Source organism: Artemia sp. Qi Xiang Cuo, chromosome 4 (genome assembly GCF_049724085.1).
Source record: "Artemia sp. Qi Xiang Cuo chromosome 4, ASM4972408v1, whole genome shotgun sequence".
NCBI classification, from domain to species: Eukaryota; Metazoa; Arthropoda; class Branchiopoda; order Anostraca; family Artemiidae; genus Artemia; species Artemia sp. Qi Xiang Cuo.
The window spans coordinates 54,092,261-54,114,862 of record NC_142797.1 but is presented as its reverse complement, the minus strand read 5'-3'; the positions used below and the strand labels follow the sequence as shown (position 1 = coordinate 54,114,862).

At 36.2% G+C, this 22,602-nt stretch overlaps 2 protein-coding genes across 2 annotated transcripts in view; one reads left to right on the top strand and one right to left on the bottom strand.

The window, feature by feature from the left end:
* LOC148953234 (uncharacterized) overlaps positions 1-22,602 on the bottom strand; it is an 83,534-nt gene that overhangs the window by 51,649 nt on the left and 9,283 nt on the right. Inside the window, exon 2 of the mRNA XM_089088410.1 lies at positions 675-793. Within this exon, the coding sequence (XP_088944536.1) occupies positions 675-788 (114 nt within the window). The 5' untranslated portion in view covers positions 789-793. The remainder of the gene's footprint in view (positions 1-674; positions 794-22,602) is intronic.
* On the top strand, positions 16,152-17,162 carry LOC148953238 (uncharacterized). Its single transcript, XM_089087909.1, has one exon. It carries the CDS (start codon positions 16,221-16,223, stop codon positions 17,160-17,162), a length of 942 nt encoding a protein of 313 aa, XP_088944035.1. The 5' UTR covers positions 16,152-16,220.

The window sequence follows — 22,602 nt, the reverse complement described above, 5'->3', positions numbered from 1 at the left end:
AGAGCTACGATTCCTTATTGGCTTCGATATTAAAAATTCATAAAGTTTTTAGTAGTCTAGAACTCTCTTGGAGATCTGAAGGCAGATTGATACTCTTTGAAGAGTTTTGTCAGTGAACTGAAGCTCTTTGGTCAGATACAATATCTCATGGGTTCAATACAACAAGGATCATAAGTGTTGTATCTATGTTGTAACCTATAATCATAGCAGGAAAAGGAAACAGTGGTAAAATCTATTAAAAAAAAAAAAACAGTTTTCTTGTCCTTTTTGTAATGACTCTAGACAGGATACTTTTTAAGTGAACATGTCTGGTAGTATCAGCAATATGAATTGAAAGGAGGGTAAAGTATATTTTTCAAAATCTAGGTGGAAAAATTTGTTGTTTTTTCCCCCCAATGAGAATAGCAAAAGATAGTATTTTTTTAAGCCTATGGGAGGGTGGTAAATGCCTTCCCGTGACACCCCCTCCCACCCAATCAACACCACTTGGTAGCATGGGATCATTAGAATGATGCGAGGTATCCTGTGTCATAATATGACAAACATAATATCGAAAGTGTGCCGTATTAATACTCAAATACAAGAACCCCAGTAGTCTTTGCTTTCAGCCCAGAATTCAAAAGCTAAAGAATTAAATGGTATACAACTTCTTGATCAATGTAGCGCTTACTTACTTGGAGGCAGCATAAGCAAAAGTTGCAGTAGTCATGAAGTAATTTTGGAATTCTATTCTCAGCATTAAAAGTTTCAAAGCAGCTAGAGCACTTCAATTCTCCATCATCTAGCATTTTGCCTAGAAAAAAACAGAGTAAATTCAAAACCGAGAAAACACAAAAAATTAAAAAGTTATTCTAAGGTCATGCAAGATGTCCCTTGTTGATAAAACAGGAACTATTTAGAATGTTTTAAGATATTTTCCTTTTAATTGATGATAATCCACAACAGTTAAGCTACTTGGAGTGCATTTGAGGTAAATAGTCATTTTTCTTCAAAAGTGATGGAGGAAATGTTGTAACCGTGACAGGTTAACAACAAAAGCCAAAGTCTGGTGACTAGCAAGGGAAGAATTGAATCCTATTGACAAGTCTGATGTCTATTGTGCCCTGGCTGGCACTTTCTGAAGTGGATTACTTAAAATAGTTTCCATAGGATGATGGTCAGTTGTTGCTTTTACATGCCTACTGTATATGAAGTAATGAAAGTACTTACAGCCAAAAGCAATTGCATAAAGTTCCTTGGACTCAGCAATTGCACATGAAGCATACGCAATAGCCTTTCCATTTGATAAAATATATGCCCCCATACCACGAGATGAAGCATCAACAGTAAGATCAATGAACTTGCATGAGTAAAGTATGCTAGATTAGAGATATTTGAGTCTTTTAAGGCTAAATCATGCTAATTAGTCCTTCAGAATTCCATAGACCTACTGAAGTTGCACATAATTTTTTCTTTGTTGATAGGTTTGGGACGAATTTTGCAAGGTAATTTAACATACCAAGGAAAGTTGCAAGTTCTTCTAAATTAGATGTTGCTAATGGCTTCTAGTTTATCAAGGTTTGGCAGCAACTCATGTTGATTTGTCCAAAATATGTTACACTTGTAACACAAAAATACCAGTTTTCCTTATTGAACTTAATACCTCTTTCTCTTGCTCTATCAAATATGACTACCAATCTCTTGTTGTGTTGCTCAAGAGTTGAGCAAAGTATGAAAAGATCATCAACAATGAAAGCAAAGCCACTTACTTCCGCCAAAGCTTCTTCTATTCGTTTGTGATGTTTGTCTCGAGCTGATGTAATACCAAATGGCATATGGTTGAAACAGTATCTCCCATCAGTAGCGTATCCAGGGGAGGGGGCGGGTGCACCCCCCCCCCCCCAGAAATTTCTTTTCTTCTTTTTTTTTAAGTGCCAATATAGTAAGTTCCGAAATATTCACGCTTTTAAGTTATTTACAACACCCGTTCTTTTTTTCATTTCTTGTTAAATGGCTATTCATTTCTCCAGCAAGCTTATATCATTATTTTATCATCAAACGTGCAATCGCCTCCTGTAATCAAACAAGATGTCAAGAAATTTTTCTCACTATTTAACCCCCGCAGCTATAAGTACAAGCTTCTCTGCAATGAATGAATTGCGATAAGGAATCGGACTAAGAGGCGATAGTTAATTCAAAGTTTCAAACGCTGCTATAATTCCAGTGTCACGTGAGAGGAAAGAAAGAAAATTACCTTAAATCGCATGTCCAGCGAGATAAGATGGTTTTGAGCCTCCTGTAGAAATCTCGCTGGTGGTGTTTCAAGGCTATGATTTGACATCCCAGTTCAGCCTCCATTCGGCGTTGGCCCAGTCTTGATCAACTCCTTCCTTGAAGGCATCTGGAGTTTTAGATTGGACGGTGGCTTCGGATAGGCTGTTCCAGAGTGGGACGGACTGAGAAGAACTGTTGGCGCTCTCGCTTGATGCAACGGGGGGCCTGCAGCTTCTTGGTGTGTCCTCTTGTGGTAGTTGAGAAGGACGAGGAAAAGACATGACTTAATAGGTCATTTTCTAGCAACTTTCGAGTTGCTATTACGTCTCCTCTTTTCCTACGGTATAACTAAGGTAGGGAGTTTGAGTAAGGTGAGACGTTCCCCGTAAGATTTGTCTTGGAATGCAGAGATAAGCTTATTTGCTCTTATTTGGACACTCTCAAGTACTTTCACATCCATCTTATAGTACGGAGAGGCTAAGGTCATGCCAAATTCCAGGTGAGGACAGACCATGGCTTTGTACAGTTTCGTAATCACTCCTGACTTCCTGGTGGTAAATTTTCGCTTTATGAGGCCAAGGGCTTAGTTTGCTTTTGCAACTTGAGCTCGTGTGTGGCAGTGAAACTTCAGCTCATTGTCAAAAATAACCCCCAGGTCCTTCTCCTCACTGACTTCCTCAAGCTGGGTATTTCCTTTTTGATATGCATGTTTTGGATTATAGTATCCAAGATGTAAAACTTTACATTTTAAGGCATTGGACTGTAGACACCAATCCAATGACCATCTAGATAACCTGTCCAGATCTTCTTGCGTACTTGATAGAGTTATGTTGATTTAGTCATTGGATAGCTTGCAGTCATCAGCATATAGCGTCAAAGGATTCTTCAGGTTCGTTGAACAGTTATTGATATACATCCTGACAAGCTTAATTAGTTCTAGTTAGTTCTTGTAGTCATACTATTATGAAACTCGTGCTTTGCTTGAAGAGCAGTTTCTCGGGTTTTCTGTTTGCAGAAATCTCACCGGCTCTGCCGTAGCGAAACAAATTATTAGCCAATGCCTTGCATTTGGCTTAAAAATAGAGAAATTTGCGGGGGTTGGTTTTGATGGGGCCAGTAACATGTCAGGCTACTATGCTGGTGCGCAGGCAGAAATTAGGAAAAAATATCCGCATGTGATCTACACCCACTGTGCATCGCACAGCTTAAATTTGGCTTTATGTAAAAATAGTAAGGTGGGACTTGTTAGGTCAACCTTTGCTTCTATACCGCCGATTACGTCATTTTTATCATCCTCGCCAAAAAGAACCAATAGATTTGTAGAAGCGGTCGCTGTCGTTTGTCCCGATAGTCCTGTGAGGAAGCTTGTGAAGTTGTGCGAAACGAAATGGATGGAGTGTCACGATTGTATTTTAGTGTTTATGTCTTTGTATTCTGTGATTATTTCCGTACTTGAGGAAATAGTTGGTAGCATACGGTGCGAAACAGAAGTTATTTCAAAAGCGAATGCGTTGGTTTCAGCACCACCTAAATTTAGTTTTATCTTCATGATGGCTATGCTAGAGTATGTAAGTGCTATAATGCTCTCTGTCTCTAAGGCAATACAAGCCGAAGATTTAGACTTAGTTGAGTGCTGTCGGCATGTTAAGCTATGTTCTGATACTTTACCGCAGTCGAAACAAAATAATTTTGAAACAATTTTTCAGAAGGCCTATGACCTTGTACAAGAGTTAAATGTGAATCTGGCTGTTCCAAGGTCTATCTGCTGAAAGTCCATCAAAGATAATGAGTGCACCAAGGTTTTTTATCGCGGGTCATTGTTCGAACCTTACTTTGCTTCACTTATTGAAGAATTTGATCAAAGATTTTTGCGCCTTCAGGAGGCATCTTTAAAAATCGGAAGGCTTTTGCCAGCTAACAGCGAGTCATTAAAAATTAATGAATTTGTGAACGCTGTTGCTGTTTACGAGGGATTTCACGGGGGTAGACGTGTACTTGAATGTGAGTTAGTCCTTTGGAAACAGAAGTGGCTCGGAATGTCTGAGAAACCATCAACTGTTGCTTCGACTCTTGCGTCATGCGATGCAAAATTTTTCCCATACATTTGGCTTTTGACGATTTTTCAGACATTATCAGTGACTACCGCTTCTGCTGACTGGAGCTTTAGCTGTCTTAAGCGATTAAAAACCTATCTGCGGAGCTCAACGGGCGAGGAGCGTCTGAACAGACTAGCTCACATGACCCTGAACCACAATATCCAGGTCGATGCTGACCAAGTTTTTGATCGATTTGCAGCCAAAAAAGACCGGCGGCTGTTAGTGTAAGAGGTTAGGTCGTTTTTCGTTGCTCGTTTCTCTAAGTGCAGTTGATTCTGTTTTTTAAACTTTAATTGTGCTTCATCCTCTGTAAACAATGTTAATATCAATACATTTCTTGCTTTCATGGCTGCTATATTAGGTAGACTGAGGCCCCCACCCCTCCGAAACCAAATTCTGGGCAACAGTCTTTGATATAATATTATTTTTTATTTACTTGGTTCTCTAAAACAAGGGCCCCATAGGCAAATATAAGGAATAATGCACCTCTTTTTTTTATATTTTCTAAATTCTGCCGCTTCGTGGCAGTTCCAAAACATCTCCTCGCCCAAAATAGAAACTCCCACTGCTTCTAACCTTTTTTTTTAATTCTGACTTTGTTGGCAAAATTTTGTCATCCATTCTTAAACAAAAAGAGTCTACAACCAGAAATACTCATGACAAGTGTGTACTTTTCATTTCTTTACCTAGCTACCCCCCCCCCATCCCTCCCGCCTGAAATTTTGCACTATGATAGATAATTTTCTTGCTCACATGACTGCTATAAAATGGTAGACTGACGGCCCCCCCCCCCGAAACAAAATCCTGGATACGCAACTGTCTCCCATAGATGGTGGTGAATACTGTAAGGTCTGCTGATGCATCACCTAGAACTAGCAACCAATAGCCTGACCTTGCATCAAATCAGCTTAGCTAATTAACTCCATGCAATTTGGATGTTACATCCTCCAAAGAAGGAATATGGTAGAAGGATCTTTTGATTCATTTGTTCAAGTCAATATTGTCTACACATATCCAAAGGCTACAATCTTTTTTGCCATGGCTGCCATTGAGTTTACCCAGTCTGTAGGCTTAGACACTCTTTCAATAATTCCTTCACTTTCTATTTGGTTCAGCTTGATTTCAAACTTTCCATGACGGGAGTATGGGATTTTCCAAGCTGGGTAGGCTGTATGGACAGCACCATCTTTTAGATGCATATGGCATTCTCCACTGATTTTTCCTATTCCTTTAAAGATATCTTTGTAGTTGTTTATTATGTCAATCATCTTCATCTCTTCCTTGTGAATGGATCCTCTTCTGTCTTTGTTAATAAAATCAAAAAAACTTTTTAAACAAAATAAGTTTTTAAAAAAAAAAAAAAGTAAAGAACTCCATGAAACCAAAAATGAACAAAAATAGAATCAAATAATCTATCAAATAATCGAACAAAAATAGAATCAAATAATATGAAAAAATTCAAATAAGTTTACTGAAAAAATGTGCATTGTCAGTTTAATATACATAATGCTGATATTTATTCCTGAAAATCTTAATTAATTTTTATTTCTTAAAATTTAAAAGTGAAAACACTTAAAAGATTTTTTTCAGTAAAGTACAAATTGCATTCTGGCTTTTAGAAAGCTCTGGGTTTAGACCCTTACTCAGATTAATTTCTGCTTGTTTATAGTTTTACTTATTTTAATTTCTGTTTGTTTTGGGTTTCATTTATTTATTAATACTGATTTGTGGTAGTTGTATGCTTCGTAGATTATTTGATTCTATTTTTGTTCATTTTGGAGTTCTTTACTTACAAAAAAAAAGATTTTGTGCAAAAAGTTTTTTTGATTAATTTCTGTTCGTTTTATATTGACATAGTATTTTTCAGGGAGAAAGACTGAGCCTCTTTTTAAGTTAAACAACCATCCCTTTCATGAAAACCTTTAATACCCCCTGGGCATAACTTCCAACCCTTGCCCCTAGCAGGGGCGGATCCAGGATTTTTTTAGGGGGGAGGGGGCAAAATAGGTTGATCCGATAAACTTGCGTTAGGAGCAAGTTTAATTAACACAAAATTGCGTTAATTTAGTAAATTACATAACTTTAGACAACGCGAGGGGGGGGGGGGGGCACCCCCTGGATCCGCCACTGGCCCCTAGTCTCTGGGGTTTGATTCAACCCCAAAAGCCTTGTTATTATATGATATTTAGGCTATTTTGAATAGAATGAATATCTCAAAATTTCTATTAGACGCATTTCGGGACAATATGACATGTGTGTATGGGGGGGGGGAGGGAAGGATAGCTGGCCTCTGATCACTTTGACTCTTAAAAAGGGCTAAAGAGCGTCTGATTACCAATCCAATGAGACCCTTTTGAAGTTTTTATGACCACACTTTCTATAAAAACCCTATATGTCCCCAGGACAAAACGTACTTGCCCTGAGGGCTGGGGGGATTTGTTATCCTCAAAGACATATTTCCCAGACCTTTCTGATAGGCTTAACAAAATGGCTATATAGAAATGTTGATTGGAAGTGTTTGAGAAAATGCTAGGCCTGGAGGGAGACATTTACCCTCTGATCACTTTCGACAAAAAAAGAAGGCACTAGTCCTCTCAATTTCCAATCAAATGAGCCCTTTTTGAAGCTTCTTCGATAAAAATTTCTATTAAAACGTTAAATGCCCCAAAGGCATAACTTACGACCCTTGTCCTGAGGGCTATGGGGGGGGGGGGGGGTTTGTCATCCTCTAAGACATAATATCCAGAGCTTTCAACTACCTGGAACAAAATGGCCATATCAAAATGTTGCTCAGAAAAGTTTGGGGAAATGATGGGCGTGATGAGGGGGGGGATTCTCCTTCTGATTACTTTCGACTATTAAAAAGGGCAATAGCCCTCTTAATGTCCAGTCGTAAGAGCCTGAATCAATCACCTTATCAACCCAGGCACCTATAATAAAAGGGCATAATATAATAAGCACCCATCAACATAACAAGCAAGCATCAAGCAACATAATAAGCAGACATCAACATGAGTGCCCACAAGGCCCCCCTGGCTGAATGACACTGCCTTAGATTTTTGCTTTTATATTTCTATTATACAGCATTGGAAGTGCTGATTAGACCAGGTAAGCCCCACCCCCCTAATGTTCAGCTTATGGGCACCCATGGACATCAACCATCATACCAAGGAAGCATAGTATAACAGAACAGTCATACATGTGTAGGTTATTTACCAATACCATCAATGAATTTGTAACAGTGGATTTATTATAGGCCTAGTCTATTCTTCTTAACTAAACATTATAATAACACAATTCTTGCTTCATGACATCTATTTATTAGATTTTTAGAGTCTCCCTCAGTTTAACCACTCCCTTATATCTGAGCAAAGCCTTGGTCTATAACTAAATGCTAAAACTTAAATGCATTTGAGAGCTTTAAGGTCCCCTGGACCTGTAGTGCTCTTGAGTTGATGACACCCAGTTGAACCTCCACTACTTCTTCTCCCACTTCTTGTCAAGTTGATGTTTGAAAGACTGGATGGAAGGAGGGCTGACAGTAGAGTCCTTCAATTCTTTCCACTGGTTAATTACTCTTCTTGAAAAATACACTTGATGGATTCTTGATCTGGAGCTTAATTTTGGTCACTTCTTTGAATGTCCTCTTGTGAGATGATGGCTGGTACTGTGGTTGCCCTTGAAGGTGGTGGAGTTTTCCTTTTGGAGTTTATAAGTCAGTATCATATCACTACACACGTGTCTGTAGACAAGGGTAGGTAGCTTGAGATATTCCTCATATGAAGCCAACTTTAGGCTTTTCATGCACTTTATTGCTTGCCTTTGGACATTTTTGATAAGCCTAACATCTTGCCAGTAATAAGGACCAGCAAAACACATGTCAAAATCAAGATGGGGTCTAACAAGAGCCTTAAAAAGTTTTATGAATATTGTTACCTCTTGGCTACTGATGGTCCTTTTTAATAGGCCAAGGATGGAGTTTGCTTGGGAGACAACATGCTGGAGGTGGCTTTGGAACCTCAGCCCCTCATCAATGATCACACCAAGGTCTCTTTCTTCTGCTCTTTTCACTAAATGGTCCCATATATTAGTGATTGGATTTAAAATTGAATATGTAGCCATTTGGTTATTAGGTCCAAGGTGCAAAATACAGCATTTGCTTGTATTTAATTGGAGAAGCCAGTCTTGAGTCCAATTCTGTAGCCTGTCTAGATTGTTGGATTTTATGTGGGTTAACAATGCCAAAAAGCTTGGCATCATCAGCAAACAAATGCATGTTGTTATCCACAAGATTGAAAATATTGCTGATATACATCAGGAAAAGGGTTGGGCCAAATGCAGTTTCCTGCAGTACCCCATTCACTACTATGGACTCATCAGAGTAGATTGGCTGGCCACCTGTCTCAAATAAACGGACTTTCTGCTTGTGGTTAGAGAGGAAATTCGTCAGCCAGTCTATCAGGGATGAATTGATACCAGCAGCAGATAATTTCGAGAACAGTCGACTATGAGGCACTTTGTCTAAGGCCTTAGCAAAGTCTAGTAGCAGTAGGTCAACTGGATGTCCTTGGTCAATCAGGTTTAGAATTATTTCATATGATTCCAACAAGTTGGTTTCAACTGATTTTCCTGACTAGAATCCATGCTGCTTGGGCAACAAGATCTTGTTTGTAGTGAATCATTAACTATACATTCAAGCCTCTTAAACACAACTGAGGTTAGGCTGATAAGTTGATAATTCTCAGGCTTGGTGCAGTCACCTTATTTGAATACCAGAGTTATGTTGGCTACTTTCCAGTCTGCTGGGAGCAGTCTAGTGGTAAGTGATGTCTGGAAGATTCTTGTGAGGTGATTTCACTTCTGCAATTTCTTTTAGTATCCTGGGATGTATGTTATCAGGTCCTGGTGACTTGTCAGGATTCAGCTTTTTTAAATATTTAAGGACCTCTGTAGATGATACCATGATGCTCTCCATTGGGGATTTTATATTATAATTTGGTGGGGAAGGTAAAGGGCCATCAGGCTCAGTTGTGAAAACTGAGAGAAATTGTTGGTTCAGTAAATTAGCAAGTTTATTAGTCTCTGTAACTTCTCCCTCTTACTTGGTTATCAGTTTTTTAATACATCATCTATTGTGGTCTTGGCTAGAGACATACTGCCAAAACTTTTTTGTGTTAGTCTTGGCTTTATCAGTAAGTTTAGATTCAAAATTCATATGCAAGGCCTGCATCAAGGTTTTAAGTTTTTTTCTGGCTTTTGCAATACTTCTCTCTGTAATCAGGTGATTGATGCTGTTTATATTTCTTCCAATATTTACTTTTACAATTGATGTCCCTCTTAATCTCTTCTGTCATTACTGGGAGTGTTTTAGGTTTGGGGATAAGTTTACTTGAAGTGTATTCATTTGCTTTATTTGTTATCAATTATTTGAAGTGCTGCCATTGTTGTTCTAGAGAGCCAGATAAGACATCATCCCATGTAATGCTGCCAAGACCCATTCAAATCTTCTCATAATTAATGAAGGTCTTCTGGATGTAGTGATTTGTTGTTCTGATATGTATGGCAACACGGTCACTCTTCCCAATTGGGGGTATGTATGAAGTGGATAGAAGAGCTTCTGGTCTCCAAGTCAAGAAGGCTTGGTTGCTGATGACCACCCCAAAAACGTTTTGGCTGGTTGACAATTTGGTGGAGAAGAACATCATTTACAATGTCATTGATTGGGCTTCTAGGACCAGAAGAGATGTAGGGAAACTTGTCTTTCCAGGTTATGTTAGGCAGGTTGAAGTCACCTGCAACTTAGTAGGTCCCCATGGTGGGTATCTGTAATCTTGCAGATAAGCTATGCAATACATAGGAAAAGCGTTTCCTCTGCACAAATACAAAAATTGTATCTTTTAAAAAAAGTATCATTTTTAGGCACCCTATAATTTCGAAAGAGCTACGAACAATGGCTTACGTGCAAAGCATAGCGCAAAGCATAACATACGTCCTAAGTATTGCATACTTGGAAGTTTTTTTCACATTGGAATTAGGGGGAGTATCAGATAAACGATTTTTTCGCATCAAACCTTTTTGCTGATGCAGACTGCAATTAAGTGCGATAACTTTTTTTTGGTGTCTTCCCACGCATGGGAGACGTCAGCAAACCAGTTGTTTTACAATAGATATAAACTGAAAATTGGGTTCTTGAAGGCAGTCTGAGGATATCATCCAGAGACAATTTGTATGTTGATTTACCAAGTTATTAATTTGGATTTTGTCAATTGTCATCTTGTGTAAGTACAATAAAACCATTGTTTATTATGATCTTCTTGTTTGTATTGTCAGACGTGAGTCAGATCTCTCGTGTACTCTAGGTAACGCTCCCATTGGGGATCAATATCAGAGGATAGCAAACCGTCCTGAATCTGTACTTCTTAATCTCAAGATAGAGGCAACGAAACTCAATCAGATCCCATAATTTCATTTTCATAGGAGAAGGGATTCAAACCCTTCGTGAAGCCACCTCTAAATTAAAAGTCAGAAAACACAATCAAGATATGAAAGCCTCCTTAAGATTAACTACTTAAGAATTTAAACATTACCCCCCTGTTTCATTTGGCGCGGTCGCAAATTAGAGACTATCACGAGAGAAACTGACAACTAACAATACAAAATCTTTCTTCTTTACTTTCATGTAAGTGTTTATCTTAATAATGTGTGTCTTACAAACTTATTTTAAAAATAAAACAATTAAAAAGTAAGATATAAAATGGCACAGGAACAAAAAGACCTACTAACAGCTCAACAATTAATAGCAACATCAGTAAAAGTTGCAAAATTCCTTCTAGAATATGAAGGGGACACAGACGTGGACCAATTTAATATTCATTTGGCCCAATTTGTAACAATGACAAAAATAGATTTAAAAATACTAAAAAACATGCTACTTTTGAGGCTAAAAGGCCAAGCGCTTACGTTTCTAAAACAAATTGAACATTCAATTGGTACAGAACCAAACGCATCAATAAACTCAGTAGAATTGTTACAACAGGCATTCCAAAAGAGGTTCATTGACACTAGTTCTTTGAACAAACTAAAACATGGAATAGTCACGTTTGAACAAACACAAAATATAAGAGAATAACTACATAAAATTAGGATTTCGACAGAAGCACGATATGGCCCGGGAGAAGGAGAACTTTATGAAAAAATAATACTTAATGCTTTCAAACAGGGACTCAACCCTAAGCTTTATCGCCTACTAATTTCCAAAAATATTGAAGACCTGGAATTAGCGGTCCAGGAAGTCGAAAGAGCTTGCGAAATTGATAGTATTGTCTTGCAACATCAAAAATTATCAATTAATAATGTAGAAACAAAAACACCCAAAACCTCGAGAGATCCCTCCCCCCGATTTTTCTCACAAGATCCATCGCCAAAACCCAACACAACTAGAAGTCAAACCCCACCAAGACAACGATTGGAACGTTTTTCAGAAAATAACCAATCGAGACCAACAACCGTTAACCAACCTATAAACTGCTATGCATGTGACCGGATAGGCCACATAGCAAGAAACTGTTTTTTGAACAATTATAATTCAAATTACCGTGGGACATATAATAGTTTGTTCAGGAGACCAAACAACAGCGGGTCCGCGATGAAAGACAATAAAGGAAGTACTTCCCTAACAAGAGGTAGATATAACAATAGCCAAAACTTCCAAAGCAATACGTCACAATACCGTGGTAGGACTAATTACCCAAGAAGTAAGTGGAATACCAGGGGCAACTTTACAAACAGGCGAGATCAAAATACCAATGCTAATTGGCAGAACAACCAGAATAATGAAAATAGAACAAATGAACGTTTTACATCAAATGACTGGGCACCCCAGGGACACAACACAAGCCTCCAAAACCTATAAGACCTAATGTTGGCGGCAGAATAGTTGATAGGTCTCCTAAAGTAATAATACCATTTTGAAGTGCAGAAAATAATAAAATATTACCCATATTTAACAATTTCAGTGTTGAAAATATTTATTTTAAGGCCCTAATAGACTCTGGAGCCACTGTAAATGTTATGAACATAACTGTGTTTAATGCATTACCCAGGCACATCAAACAACGGATAAACTATTCATGTCCTAACTTATCAAGCGTGACGGGACATAATTTAGAAGTTAAAGGATCTATATACCTGACGGTACTTAAAGATAATAGAAGCTTCCCTACTAGATTTATTATCTGTAGAAATTTCCCTTATGAAGCAATAATAGGCTCCAATTTTTTAAAAACAAACAAAATACTATTAGATGTAGCCAATTCCAAATTTATCTATCCGTCGGAAAAACGGGTCAGAGTGAACAATATTCAAAACAATTCAACAAAAGTAAAAATAAATGATATAAAAGAATACAGGGACAAACAAATTCAGGAAATTACCAAACTATGGAGAGAAATTATAAGAAAAGACCCCCCTAATAACAATAAACCTAACAAAATTTTTTTGAATTCAATAAATACAAAAACCTCTGAAAAATACTATGGATTCTTAGTACGTAAAACCAAAATCCCACCTAAATCAATGCAGAGTGTACAAATATCCCAAATGATTGAACCAATTAATGATAAAAATGAAATTTGGATCGCCACACCAATAGAGGATATCCCTAAAAATTTGACATGTGAAGAATAAATTATGAAAAGGGATAAGGTTACATTTAGATAACCAATACTCATTGAAATGATGTAATTAATTTAAAAAAGGTTTCATGCATAGTAGAGATACAAGTTGTGTCGGAAGCGGACCTAGACAATTGGAAAAAGTCAGGGGAAAACTTAGTAAATAACATAAATACACAAGAAAAAGAATATCCCATATCAAAAACCCAATTTTTAGAAAAATTTGATTTAAATCATATCACTGATATCCTGCTAAAGAATAAATTATGCGAACTACTTTGGGAATTCAAAGACGTTTTTTCAACGTCAGAGAATGATATAGGTTTGATTCCATTTTACGAACACGCAATACAAACTACAGGGTTACCTGTTGCCAAACAACCATACCGTATTCCATACGAACATTAGGAGTGGCTTAAGAATAAAATCAAGGGGCTCGAGCGAAATGAAATAATCAGACCTAGCATTAGCCCTGATTCTGCTCCAGTGATACTGGTACCAAAAAAAACAAGGACCTTAGATTGGTGGTGGACTACAGAGCTTTAAATAAAAAAGTAGTTAGCGATAAATTCCCACTTCATAGAATAGATGAAATCTTAGACTCGATTTAAAACAATAATAAAATATTCACTTCCCTAGACTTAACTCAGGGATACCATCAAGTAAAAATAGCAGAAAGCGACGTATATAAAACAGCATTCTGCACAACTGAATGTGGTTCTTATGAATACTTGCGAGTGCCCTTTGGACTCAAAACCAGTTCTAGCGCATTGTGCAGACCCTTGCTTCACCTTCTAAGAGGCCTAAATAATATAATCCATTTTGTGGATGATGTGATTTGCATGGATAAAAATGCTGAGGACCATTTAATTACCCTATCCAAGGTATTCGAAAAATTTAGAGAGGGAAATTTAAAATGTAGACCGGAAAAGGTAAACTTGTTCCAAAATAAAATAAAATTTTTGGGAGTAGTAGTAACGCAAGGCCAAATAGCCCCTGATCCAGAAAAAGTAAAAATAGTAGAGAATCTCAGAGCCCCCCAAACTATAAAACAGTTAAGAGGTATCCTGGGACTTTGTGGTTACTTTTGAAGATTCATACGAAACTATTCCCAGATAGCCAAGCCCCTAACTGACCTTACTCGAGGAAAACCACAAAAGATTAATTGGTCAAAAGAAGCGCAAGAATCATTAGATTATCTAAAAAAAGCACTCATATCAGAGCCCATCTTGTCATTGCCAAACTTCCAAACGGGACAATTCGTAGTCACTCCTGATGCATCAACAAAGGGAATAGGGGCCATTCTCTCACAAACATTTGAAAGGGGAGAAAATGGCAAAATCATAAAGGAAGAAAAGATAATAGCATATGCTAGTCGTACCCTCACCCCAGGAGAAAAAAATTATTCAGCCACCATGCTTGAGTTATTATCAATAATACATCACCTAGACAAATTTAGACATTATTTGGTGGGTAGGAAATTTAAACTACGCTGTGATCATAAGAGCTTACAGGACCTAAAAACTTTTAAAAAACCAACGGGAATCCTTGCTCGATGGATACTCAAAATACAAGATTTAGACTATGACTTTGAACACCTCAAGGGAAAGGAAAACGCTCCTTGTGATTACCTTAGTAGATTTCCAGAGGATAACCCCTTGGAAAATGAAATTAACGAATTTAACTCAATAAACTAAAAAAAAGACCAAAAAATTATAAAATTAAAAACAAATATATCCTATGAGCCAAAAAATTAGCATGGCCCGCTATCCTTTATTAATATAAAAGAAAAACAAACTACTGATGAAACATGTGCTGCCCTGATAAAATATTTCCTAGATGATCAAGAATTACCATGTCATTTAAAAACACTCAAAAAGGAGATAGATAATTATTATTATGATTTGGATGAAAAAATATTATGTAGAATAATAACCAATGAGACCAACCGAAACCAAACTGCTATAATTCCAGTCTTACCCCAAAATCTAGAAATTCATGCATTTAAAAATTTCCATTCAGAGATAGGCGGACACCTAGGAATTAATAAGACTTTTCACAAATTGAAGCAATACTTTTATGTCCCCTCAGCTCTAACTAAACTTAAGGACTTCATAAACAAATGTAACAAGTGTAATCTGAGAAAAAACCTATTGTATACCCTAATCCACCCATGGGAAGAACCCCCATAGCAAGGTTTCCATTTGACATAATTTCGTTTGATCTATATGGCACTAATGGCGGCTTGCCCACATCTAGCAAAGGTCACACTTGCATCTTGTCGGTCATCGACCATTTTTCCGGTTTCAGTTTTGCTAAAGCGTTAAAAAATCAAAGTGCCTTCACCACCAGCAAAGCACTCGCTAAGTTGTTCCTAAATTTCGGAATACCAAATACCGTGCTGAGTGATAACGGGAGTAATTTTGTCTCAAAAGTAACTAAAGATTTGATGAACTTTCTCCACATTAATAAATTAGTAACAACCCCATATCATCCTCAAGCCAATGGGAAAATTGAAAATAGACATAAATTATTTTCAAATATTTTAGGAATTTACACAAAAGAGAATAGAAGAGAATGGCATGAAACCTGACCTTACCTACCTAACGTGATCAACACGGCATTCTCACCAGTAGTAAAAGACAACCCTTTTTATATACTTTTCGGACGAGATTTTAGAATTCCCTATGATGAGATTATCGAATCGAGACAGTATTATAAGGATTCAGAAGATAACAAGCAATAATTTATTATTAGAATGAGAAAGAATTATAAAATTGTTGAGAAAGAAATAGAAAAATCCAATATAAATCATTAAAATAAGAATATACCACACATCCAGGGAGATTTAAATTTCAATGTAGGGGATTTCGTTTATGTTAAAAACGAAATGAAAAAATGGGATAAGAAGCTCTCGGATCGATACTCTGGCACTTACAGAATTAAAAAGAAATACGATAATAAAATTACATTTAAGATATTCAGCTCAAGTACGGGAAAAACCTATAAGACTCACATCAGTCGTATAAACAGAGTGAAATTTCCGGAAGCCTGGGCCCCACAACCCACGAAGTCTGATTCCTCAAAGGTAGAAAATAAACCACCTAGATCAAGATTAAGTGAATTAAAACCCTTTAATTTCAAGCAAGGATATTTCGAAAACGAGAGCGAAGAAGAGGATTTCCATGAATTCTTGGCAATGACAAATATGGTTACACCAAAGAATCGAATCCCAAATAACCTAAAATACGGAAAAAATAATTCATCCTCCACGGAGAGTTCAGAGGATCAAGATTATACCATTTCTCCAAAATCTAAATTTTTTCCCGATAGAATTTCAACCCCCCATCCTGCTGAACCATTCCCAAACGATTTAATTTCACCAACAACGCCCATAGAGCGACCTGTATCACTCTATGATGAGTTAAATAGAACTATTGATAGCCCTAGCAACCAAAAATCGGAGTACCCCCGTGAACCACGAGGAATAACTCTACGCGAAGCAATGGACAAAATAAACTACCCTATCATAACAGGACACAGGACACTCAAAGTAAATCCTGAAACGACAGAGGACACTCAAAAATCGCATGATCACGATATAACAGTATCAAAGGCCAAACCAAGGAATTGGACATCTTGGAAGGAGACTATGATACAACAAATGCCACATCCCCCTGAAGACTTTGCTTTCAAGCAATGGCGGAATCCGACAAAAACTTTTGACTCTTCAGAGAGTTCACATGAATCATTTAATCTGCCAGAAGTAAGAGTATCTCCTAAACAAGCAATTTATAAGCCTACAACTTCAAGGGGAGAAGAAATTTTTGAAGGCAGGGCCGGTTCTACCCCGAAGTCCAACAAATCCCCCATTACAGACCCTGAATCATTAAGTACTTCAGAGTCGGAAGATGAATCTGACCAGGAAAAATTCAGAGATCCAAAAAGTTCAAAACCAACTTCGGCGGCATTGCACGGAAAGGAGGCAAAACTAAAAGGTCAAAAATATCTAAACAAACAATATAAAAAATTCGACATTATCTCGTTAGCCAAACCAAAAAAAGACAAGCCCCAATCAACCAAGGAAATAACAACCAAATCCGGCAGAGTAGTTAAAAAACCAGAAAAATTAGATATATAAATAAGTTTAAATGTACTAATTCCTATATTATATCCACACACAATATCCACCCTTTATATTACGTATCACTTTCAGTTGCATTAAGTCAATTGGACAAAAAAAAAAACTGACAAGTTGCTCCAAGGAAAGTGAGTAAGATTCTTATTTAAACAATTAACACACTAACAAAAATAGAGTGACAGTTTGCTAAACTAACATTTAGTAACTAACCCCTTAATTTTTTTTTGCCCTTAGCTACCTAAAAGTACCCATACTTAGCCTGTAGACCCAATTACTTAAAAACAAATAATTTTTCATTCATCCCTATACCCAATAATGTCTGAATATGGAGTTGAGAATCAACAAATTATATCTGACGAATTTATCTCGTCAGGAAAAATGATTTTACATCAATTTGTAACGGAAAATACGTCAACAGGAAGGCGAAACAGATTCAAAAAGATGACTCCCGAATGGACGAAATATAAAAACGTTTATAATACCATTGGAGATATGTGCGATGCAAATGAATACGACATTACCAATGAAGCAACATTTCTTATTAGTGGGGAAGAAACACCTCTCAAAATCCATCCCTTGGATCTGGCCATCCAAGCAAATAACCCCCACGCTGTAAGAGCCTTGCTTGACAATGGGGCTCGAACGACTAACCATTTAACAGTAAATACACGATATTTAATCACAAAATTAGACCATAATATCTTAAGCATGATCTTACTTCACCACGAAACTAAATCTTATTTGTCAAACAATAGAAGATGGTTTCGTAAGAATCTAAGCGACTTCATGGACATCATTATAAAGTTAAAGGTACATGACGACATTGCACACCTACCCAGAATCATTAAAGTAAAAAAGGCCATTAGGACATTCAGAATTCTCAGCAAGTCTGTACCAAAGGATCCATCTCTCAAGAATTTAATCTTCCAGTTCATGGTTCATGAAATAATTCGTAAATTTATACCGTATGTGACCGGGCGACCTAACCATGTTCGGATATTTAACTTCTGGCACTTCGATCTGATTCAGATATTAATGAATCAAGATGTGTCCTTATGGCATGAGGATTTGAACCGTTTTATGAGGCGCCAAGCTGACTTTATGATTCGTAATACGGTTCAAGTCTTCTTCCAAAGAATTGAGGACGATCACCTTTGGGCACTACCATCAGGGGGACAAATAAACAACTACTTTGTTAGGCTCCATGACTACAATATACTGAAGTCCATGATTTATAATCTGTATCAATCTAATAGAAACTTCCAGTTAGAAATAAAAAAGGATCATATATTAACATTTGAGGAAAAGAGGGACCCAAATCCAACCAGAGAAAAGGATGTGGTAACCCTCGAATTAATATACAGACCTCTCTCAGTCGGAGATGAAGGAACAACCTTATTGGGTCTATCTCGGAAAAAAATACTTAATCACATGATCACAGACGTAACACAAATAAGGAAATTGCCCCTCCCAAAAAGATCATTAAAATACCTAATGTATTATCCCAACTATCCAGGAGAGGGAACAAAAATAACGTTCAAAACAAATATAAAAGGTAATGAATACATAATAGGGAAAGTAAAAGGGGAAGTCAAAAAAATTAAAAAATTTGAGAATTTAAAAGAAACTTTTAGCCCAATTCTGGATAATTGGTAAAGTAGACACTCACGCACGCGGCTATGTGCACGCAGGGTGACCACCAACATACATGACACACAAAAAATAAGCAGCGCATATTTCTCCAATGGCCAGTAAAATCAAAATAAAAACTACCAAGTTCACAAGTATAAAAATGACAGAATCACAAAGATTAATCTTTGTACTAAATTTTTGATTTATGAATTATAATTCAAAAAATTACTGAGTAACACTCTATTATGTTATAATTAATCTTATAAAAGAAAATGCAGTGAACAGCCGTCCTAAATCCCTGGCAGCCTCCAGAGTAGGCAAACGTGAGGATCACTAAGAATCTCTTGCCATATAATTGTTTTCGAGGTATATTGCAGAAAATCTCTTTTGACAACTTTGCATTTTGTTGCACTACATTGACGTAACCCTCGTTTCTTCCTTAAGAAGAATATTTTGGTCTTCAGAACCTATTTCTTCTTCCCAGTGCATTATGATATTGTCTGAAAAACTGTCAGATACCATTTTTTTTTTAATCCTTCAGGGTTATCTGCATAGTCATAAGACTTTGTTTATCATCACGTTAACTGCGGCTGGGTTGTTCTTGTCTGAATCTTCAATCACTATCAGTGGTGATTGAATGATAGTTAGTGGTGGTTGGAGGTTCGGATAAAGATTCTTGCCATATAATCGTGTGCTGCGTACGATTGTATGCCAATACATATTCATACCCCACGATAATTCAAAAAATAAATAAGGGTAGTTTCATGGAATAATATTATTATAATAATAATAGTACGGAACTTTGGAGAATCGAATTGTAATAACCAAGTGCAAGGTGGCACTGGTGAGAAACAATTCAACTTGGGCCTAAAGTTACCTTACTTTCCATTCAAAAATAAACATTCAGTCTTAGTTAATTTGGAGCTTTAGAAGAATCGAATTATGTCGAACGTAAATGCCCTAGTGTGAGGAAATACTGGGGAATAAAAGTTTGATTTCGACCTAAGGTCACCATATATGTAACTAATTCTGAAGTAAAACAACAAGACAATAGGCAATAGAAACTACCTTTCATTTCAGAAAAATGGCCAAGGCAATTATTGACACAGAATTCATAACCATCAGGTTTGCCAAAGAAAACATAATATACTCAGCGGCAATTCTCATAGTGAATAAAGAACGAAATGAAATTTTTGCAAAAAAGTGGTATGTAAAGCATGATTTAAGAAAACATGACAAAGAATCATACAATTTTGGATTACAATTTGCAAACAAACCCAAATATCGACCCGCAAGAGGGAAATTGGGAATTAAGTACAACGGGAGAAAGGGCAAGTACCTTCAATACATTCAAAAGGAAATTAGGAACTTGCAAAAACAACATAAAGTCCGGTACTGGTTTGCCAAAGGTCCTACTCAGACCGATTTAGCCCTACTAGATAAATGTAGGAAACAAAAAATATGTTTTAAAATTGAAGGAAACAAGGCCTGTGAAAAATATCAAGGTCAGCATGACCCACTCCAAGAGATAAGATATTAAAATAAATACCTATATAATCATAAAATCATATAATATACCGAGAAAAGAAAAAAAAATAATATTTAAAAGAAGAAAAAAAAATAAATAAAAATTGAATGCAGCAAAAGAAAAGAAATGAAAAGTATCCTCAACAAAATTTTTTTTTCTCATCAAAACTTGGTCCCATCAAATTAACCCAATTCAATTTCAAAATTTTAAATAGCTAGCCATGTGTATTTACGTTATGCTAGTACTTAGTTATCAATTTATATAAATATTATTATGTTGGTTATAGCGTTCTACAATAATTGAGTATGTTAAAACAGTTGGTTATATTATACACATTATGGCTAAATATGCTAAAATCAATATCAACTTTACCCCCTAGAACAAAAGAAAATTTTCTTTTGGTATTTCATTTCTAAATTTATTCTAGGGTGTATTCCTTAAGATTCTCAAGGAAACTATTGAATGAAAAATTTCTGCATGCTTCCAAGGTGCTAGGTAAGGTAACTGATATTTAGACTACTAACATTAAGAAACTAAGATACAAACAATTTCAAATCTTTCAAAAAAAAATACATAATGTACAAAACCCATAGTTTAATTAACATAACCTCACCAAGTAATACACAAAAGAGAAATTTGATCAACATAGTGATCTATGGTGGTATTAAAGGAAGACTCTTATTTACCAAGGGCCACCTAAAACTAAAATCATGTAGCCTACCAAATCTAGCTGAAATTAATCATGAATTTAGACAAGAATTATTTGATGAAAATATAAAAAAGGCGGTAGGAAATCTTGACTATATTACTATTGAAAAACTTCTACAACCACCTGCAATCCTACTCAAAGATGAACTATTAAGGGACATTATTTTGACTATAGTTGATAAAGGCTTTAACCAAAAATGAAAAAAGGATGCGATCCTAGTCTTCAGAGTACTGGTACAAAATATCCCAAAAAATAAAGACACTATAATGGCAGCAGAAATTTTAAAGATATTAGACTACTTCATGAACAAAAACGGGAAAACAAAATTTTGGCCTCTTAAATTCTTATTAATGTTAGTGGATCAGGGCCATAACTTATTAAAACAAAATAACCTTTTTGAAATCTGTCTCAACAAAGATCAAGTTTTGTTTGGAAAATCCTCAAGACAATGCCAACTGCTTCAAAGCAATCATCAAATAACTGGAACAATAAATACAAAAATTTTTATGGTGGATGGCAACACATATGAAGATATAAAAAATATCACACTGAACTTATTTAAAAATGATGTACAATTTGGAAGAAAATTATATCCACAATCAGACATAATAGTCTATGAAAAAAGGCATTGTGGTAATCGTCTTTGTGCAGAAATGCAATTAAAGTTTGACATTATAAAAACAGTAGTTAAAAGGGATAGCCCACTGCAAGAATGGTGCAAAAAGATAGTAAGAAATACTATCCAAAAATCAAATTTTACTTTGTCAAACCTTGGGTTTCCCTTACTAGGTAACAAAAAAAAATTAAGCCACTGCATTCATTTTAAATCATTGATCCATATGATGTATCTAAACCATGAGCAATGTAGAATATTCATAAACAACAAATCAGTCTGTCAGACAAACAAACTAATCTCCCAAATACGTTTTAGAACTCAAACCCCAACCATTATGATGACTGAAGGGCCAATCATGACCGTAATAGATCCAACAACAATATGTATGCCCAAATGCACATTATAAAACATCTGAACATTAAAGTCAGGAATATGTATATAACGTATCATTACCAGATTATCAGGAAGACATATGGTTAATAAAAAAGGTAAATTAATTCAAAAACCCTTAACTAGCTTATTAAGTAGATATCTTCAAGAAAATGTCAATGAAAAAGGCATTGTGTTGCTCTGATTTAAACAATTCTAAGCGTAATCGAATAAAGAAGATTCAGAAAAATCCACAAAGTGATTAAAATTACATAATTAAAACACATAGCTTAAAAAATATATCAAGAATAAATCATAGAGTCAATAAATTTATCTTTAATTATGCCCTAAATGAATCATTGAGTCATCTGAACCATCCAAGCCTTGACTCGCTACTAAAAATCCCCTTAACTACCAAAAACGGTTTGATAATTGATATCATGATCAAACTGATGTTCTGTACCTTCTCCCCAAGAGTAGTTCAGGAAAGTTTCCAATAAAAACAAAAGTTTGCCTCCCTAACTTTTGAGGTATTAATCAAAAGATCCTCAAGAGATGCTTATCCCTTAATAGAAACACTAATTGG